Below are 6,000 nucleotides of genomic sequence, written 5' to 3'. Positions count from 1 at the left end.
TCTTCTCAAAACTCTGGATTCTGATAGAGGGCCATGAGACTTAAACCTGAGTGCAAAAATGGAGGCTCTAGACTCTTCCTGAGCGGAGATATCGAAAATCAAAATTTCGACAAGAAAAAAAACGACAGTGTTACCCCTTGCGTTTTTTTTGGGGGGCGGAAAATTAAGTTTCTTCAATCTTCTTGAAACTCTGGATTCTGATAGAGGGCCATAAGACTTATACTTGAGTGCAAAAATGGAGGCTCTAGACCCTTCCAGAGCTGAGATATCGAAACTCAAATTTTTGACCCGAAAAAAAACCGACAGTGTTACCCCTTACGTTTTTTTTTTTGGGCGAAAAATTAAGTATCCCCAATCTTCTCAAAACTCTGGATTCTGATAGAGGGCCATGAGACTTAAACCTGAGTGCAAAAATGGAGGCTCTAGACCCTTCCAGAGCTGAGATATCGAAACTCAAAATTTCGACCAGAAAAAAAAACGACAGTGTTACCCCTTACGTTTTTTTTTTTTTGGGCGAAAAATTAAGTATCCCCAATCTTCTCAAAACTCTGGATTCTGATAGAGGGCCATGAGACTTAGACCTGAGTGCAAAAATGGAGGCTCTAGACCCTTCCAGAGCTGAGATATCGAAACTCAAAATTTCGACCAGAAAAAAAAACGACCGTGTTACCCCTTACGTTTTTTTTTGGGGGCGAAAAATTAAGTATCCCCAATCTTCTCAAAACTCTGGATTCTGATAGAGGGCCATGAGACTTCAACCTGAGTGCAAAAATGGATGCTCTAGACCCTTCCTGAGCTGAGATATCGAAAATCAAAATTTCGACAAGAAAAAAAAACGACAGTGTTACCCCTTACGTTTTTGTTTTTTTTGGGCGAAAAATTAAGTATCCCCAATCTTCTCAAAACTCTGGATCCTGATAGAGGGCCATGAGACTTAGACCTGAGTGCAAAAATGGAGGCTCTAGACCCTTCCAGAGCTGAGATATCGAAACTCAAAATTTTGACCCGAAAAAAAACGACAGTGTTACCCCTTACGTTTTTTTGGGGGGGTCGAAAAATTAAGTATCCCCAATCATCTCAAAACTCTGGATTCTGATAGAGGGCCATGAGACTTAAACCTGAGTGCAAAAATGGAGGCTCTAGATCCTTCCAGAGCTGAGATATCGAAACTCAAATTTTTGACCCGAAAAAAAAACCGACAGTGTAACCCCTTACGGTTTTTTTTTTTGGGCGAAAAATTAAGTATCCCCAATCTTCTAAAAATTCTGGATTCTGATAGAGGGCCATGAGACTTAGACCTGAGTGCAAAAATGGAGGCTCTAGACCCTTCCAGAGCTGAGATATCGAAACTCAAAATTTCGACCAGAAAAAAAAACGACAGTGTTACCCCTTACGTTTTTTGGGGGGGTCGAAAAATTAAGTATCCCCAATCATCTCAAAACTCTGGATTCTGATAGAGGGCCATGAGACTTAAACCTGAGTGCAAAAATGGAGGCTCTAGACCCTTCCAGAGCTGAGATATCGAAACTCAAATTTTTGACCCGAAAAAAAAAACGACAGTGTAACCCCTTACGGTTTTTTTTTTTGGGCGAAAAATTAAGTATCCCCAATCTTCTCAAAATTCTGGATTCTGATAGAGGGCCATGAGACTTAGACCTGAGTGCAACAATAGAGGCTCTAGACCCTTCCAGAGCTGAGATATCGAAACTCAAAATTTCGACCAGAAAAAAAAACGACAGTGTTACCCCTTTCGTTTTTTTTTTTTTGGGCAAAAAATTAAGTATCCCCAATCTTCTCAAAACTCTGGATTATGATAGAGGGCCATGAGACTTAGACCTGAGTGCAAAAATGGAGGCTCTAGACCCTTCCAGAGGTGAGATATCGAAAATCAAAATTTCGACCAGAAAAAAAACCGACAGTGTTACCCCTTACGTTTTTTTTTTTTGGGCGAAAAATTAAGTATCCCCAATCATCTCAAAACTCTGGATTATGATAGAGGGCCATGAGACTTAGACCTGAGTGCAAAAATGGAGGCTCTAGACCCTTCCAGAGCTGAGATATCGAAACTCAAAATTTCGACCAGAAAAAAAAAACGACAGTGTTACCCCTTTCGTTTTGTTTTTTTTTGGGCGAAAAATTAAGTATCCCCAATCTTCTCAAAACTCTGGATTATGATAGAGGGCCATGAGACTTAGACCTGAGTGCAAAAATGGAGGCTCTAGACCCTTCCACAGCTGAGATATTGAGATATTTATAATGGCATAAACGCCCCGAAAAAAACGACAGTGGTACCCCTTTCGTTTTTTTTTTTTTGGGTTGAAATTTTCAGTTTCTCTGATCTTCTCAAAACTCTGGATTCTGATAGAGGGCATGAGACTTAGACCTGAGTGCAAAAATGCAGGCTTTAGACCCTTCCAGAGCTGATATGTTGAGATCCCACGTAGCATTTATGCCATTATAAAAATAGTGGGTTCGCGGACGGTGGAATTTTGGGATGGCGCTTGGTGCCCTGGACCCCGGGGGGCCTGCTGAGTGCAGTAAAATAGTTTTTATCACGACAGGAACTTTACTTAAAATGTCTATCAAATATACTACCCGAAACCCCATTAAAAGTGCATCCAGCCATCATAAAAGTGCATCTATCCATAAAAAATATATATTAATATAAAATATTTAAAATATTCATTTTTAAGTTGCGCTTTAGATTCAAGGCAAATCCATATGTTTTTGGCCGGAAGTTATTTTACTTTATAAAGTTTCAAATATCGATATTTTTCTTACATCTCCATCTTCCTCATTACTCAACATAAAGTCAACATCATATATATATTAATCAGCTATATGTTCAAGCACTTCAGAACTGTATATTCGGCACATGAAAAAGTTTAAAAAATGTATCTGTGATATATATATACATACATATATATATATTTTATAAAAGAAATTCCAATTAGCATTACTGAAAATGTGACTTCAGTAACAGGCTTTCATACTGTCCATTCTAATGGACAGGCACATTTAAACAAATCCTGATTTAAAACGTGCAATTTTACAGTCGATTTTTAACTTTAATTAATAAGTTCAATCTTTCTATTTTACACACAAACTATGAAATACTGGCAAAAATATATACAAAATTTAAATACACCTTAGAAAATCTTGCTTGCTTCTGTGTTTGGAGTGAAGTGCTGCCATGCTTCTCTTCAATGTAGAGTTTATATATATATATATATATATATATATATATATATATATACATATATATATATACAGTATATATATATATATATATATATATATATATATATATAATTACTACATGCAGAGCTTTACTGGCAATTGATTGGATGACAAACGTCCAATCTCATGGACTGCAGGCTTTAAACTAGGTGAAATGCTCCAGAAGTTAAAAAAAGGGGACTGACATGTGATGTCCATTGTAATGGACATTGTAAAGGACATCCACTGCCTTTATTCTTGCGTGTAGTTTTTTTGTTACTTGTCCATGATGAAAGTGCAGAGCAGTAACTTGCCTATTATTACAATTACTGAACCAAATGTGTGTTAATAAATATAAACAAATAAAAAAAAAACTAACAAAAAAGTACTCAACTATGGTATTACCATGTTTCTAGCTGGAAAACTTTGAAGAACAATATAAATACCATTTATCATGTAAATAAAAAAAACGTAGGATGTTTTATTTTATGTTTAAATGTTAAATCTAATAAATATAACGCGGATTAGACCACGCGGATGTCAAATATAACTGACAGAACAACCGGACCAATCATATCCTCCCTTCACTGCATTAGTCCCGCCTACTGAAGTGACGCTATTACTATATAAAGCATCGCCCCGCCCCTTTACGGCCCTTTCCGTTCACTGACATCGCTGTGTTTGAGGTGCTCGGTTCTTCGCTCGAAGCTAAGGCCTTTGAATCCGGCGACTAGCACCGTCAAATTTAGGCATCCACGTCTGAAACCTTAACCTGCTGAAAGAACAATGGCATCTGTATCCGAGCTCGCCTGTATTTACTCCGCTCTCATCCTCCATGATGATGAAGTAACCGTAACGGTGAGTGTGAGGGGTTTGAGCGCGCGCTGACGGCGCGACATGGACATCCGGGACTCTTGACACTATCTGTGTACAAATGACGCTCATTCATTAATGATTTTAAAAGATTTACATTTGTATATAGGTTAGTTTGTTACTGCACATGTTCAGTGTGTTAATATTAGAACCTAAATAGTGTGTGAAAACAGTTTGAAAGCGTTGTGGTAAAATTGTCGCTCGCGCTGCTTCTTCTCTAAAATTAATCACTTTTTACACGTTATTATTCAGAACAACTTAAGTGATTTACTCTTTAAGTCGTAAAATGTGCGATTGTGACTGTACAGTACAGAGTATTACCACTTTATATTCTTGTACATGCTAATCACACTGCTATTGTAAGTGGCATAATGACCATCTGTTGACCATATACTTTGATTATGAAATGTTTATCATGGTACTTACATCTTACTTTAGGAAGAATGCCGTTGTATCACATGTTCCCACTGTGTTTTTCTTTTTGACAGTGCCATGTTAGCATCTGATTCATCATTGAAGTATTGCACAGCATCCAAATGAAAGCATGAGCTGATGTGTTCTTGATCTGTGTTTCAGGAGGACAAGCTCAATGCCCTGATCAAGGCGGCCGGTGTGAACATCGAGCCCTTCTGGCCTGGTCTCTTCGCTAAGGTGAGTGTATTTCTCAGCCATTGCATCTATAAGATCCATCTAAGAGACGGAAATGGTTAAATGTGGATGTTTGGGAAACATTGCACCTACAGTTGTCAAGTCAGCTCTACAGAGGACCTTAGCATTGTTATTTTAGTGCATCTGCACGTGTCGGAGTGTAAGTGTGATGTTGTGTGTTCAGGCTCTGGCCAGTGTTGACATCGGGAGTCTGATCTGTAATGTTGGAGCCGGTGGAGGAGCCGCTCCTGCCGCTGCCGTTGCTGCCGCTCCTGCAGGAGACGCTCCAGGTAACACACACACACACGCATTCAGACGCTTCACACCTGCATTATGATCTCATTCACACTCTCAACCCCTCTTCTGTTTGCATTACAGCCAAGGTGGAAGAGAAGAAAGAGGAGAAGAAAGAAGAGTCTGAGGAGTCTGATGACGACATGGGCTTCGGTCTTTTCGACTAAAGCAGTTTTTAATAAAAAAAATTGAAACTGTAAATTCTGTTTGTCACTGTTGTTTGGGGTCTAGTTCTGGTTAACGTGTTCACTAGATAAGTCAGATTCACTCCTATAGTTAAAACAGTAGAAATGCTAATAGTAAGTGCAAAAAGTTAATGCATTACTGTCCTATATACTTTCTGGTCAGAAATCAAGACACTAGTTATAGTGTTAAACATGTCCATATGATATGCTTTTTTTTTTGTTAAATATATGTTTAAATCCTTTAAAAGGCCCTTTTTTTTACATGTTTTCAAATTCTATAATAAGCCATTTTTTTGTTAAATATTTAAATTATTAAAAAAGCCATCTTTTGTTAAATATATATTTAAATTATTTAAAAAGCCATTTTATTATGTGTTTTAGTTCTTTAAGACATTTTTTGTTAAATATATATTAAAATTCTTTAAAAACATATTTTTTTAAATATTTAAATTCTTCAAAAAGCCATTTTTGTTAAATATATATTTAAATTATTTAAAAAGTCATTTTTGTTAAATATTTAATTTCTTTAAAAAGCCATTTTTAATATATATTCAAATTCTTTAATAAGACATTTTTTTTGTTAAATATATATAAAAATTCTTTAAAAAGACATATTTTTAAAAAATATTTAAATTCTTCAAAAAGCCATTTTTGTTATACATTTAAATTATTTAAAAAGTCATTTTTGTTAAATATTTAAATTCTTTAAAAAGCCATTTTTAATATATATTCAAATTCTTTAATAAGACATTTTTTGTTAAATATATATTAAAATTCTTTA

The 6,000-nt window shown here is 36.1% G+C and overlaps 1 protein-coding gene across 1 annotated transcript; it reads left to right on the top strand.

The window, feature by feature from the left end:
• The first annotated feature begins 3,865 nt into the window (after positions 1 to 3,865).
• On the top strand, positions 3,866 to 5,235 carry rplp1 (ribosomal protein lateral stalk subunit P1). Its single transcript, XM_039679050.2, has 4 exons — positions 3,866 to 4,077; positions 4,669 to 4,743; positions 4,925 to 5,030; positions 5,119 to 5,235. The coding sequence occupies exons 1-4, from the start codon at positions 4,006 to 4,008 to the stop codon at positions 5,199 to 5,201; spliced, it is 336 nt and encodes a 111-aa protein (XP_039534984.1). The 5' UTR covers positions 3,866 to 4,005; the 3' UTR covers positions 5,202 to 5,235.
• Positions 5,236 to 6,000: the final 765 nt, after the last annotated feature.

This window comes from Pimephales promelas, chromosome 18 (genome assembly GCF_988280905.1).
Source record: "Pimephales promelas chromosome 18, fPimPro1.hap1.1, whole genome shotgun sequence".
NCBI lineage: Eukaryota > Metazoa > Chordata > Actinopteri > Cypriniformes > Leuciscidae > Pimephales > Pimephales promelas.
Note: the sequence above shows the minus strand (reverse complement) of the source record. Positions and strands in the feature narration are given on the sequence as shown.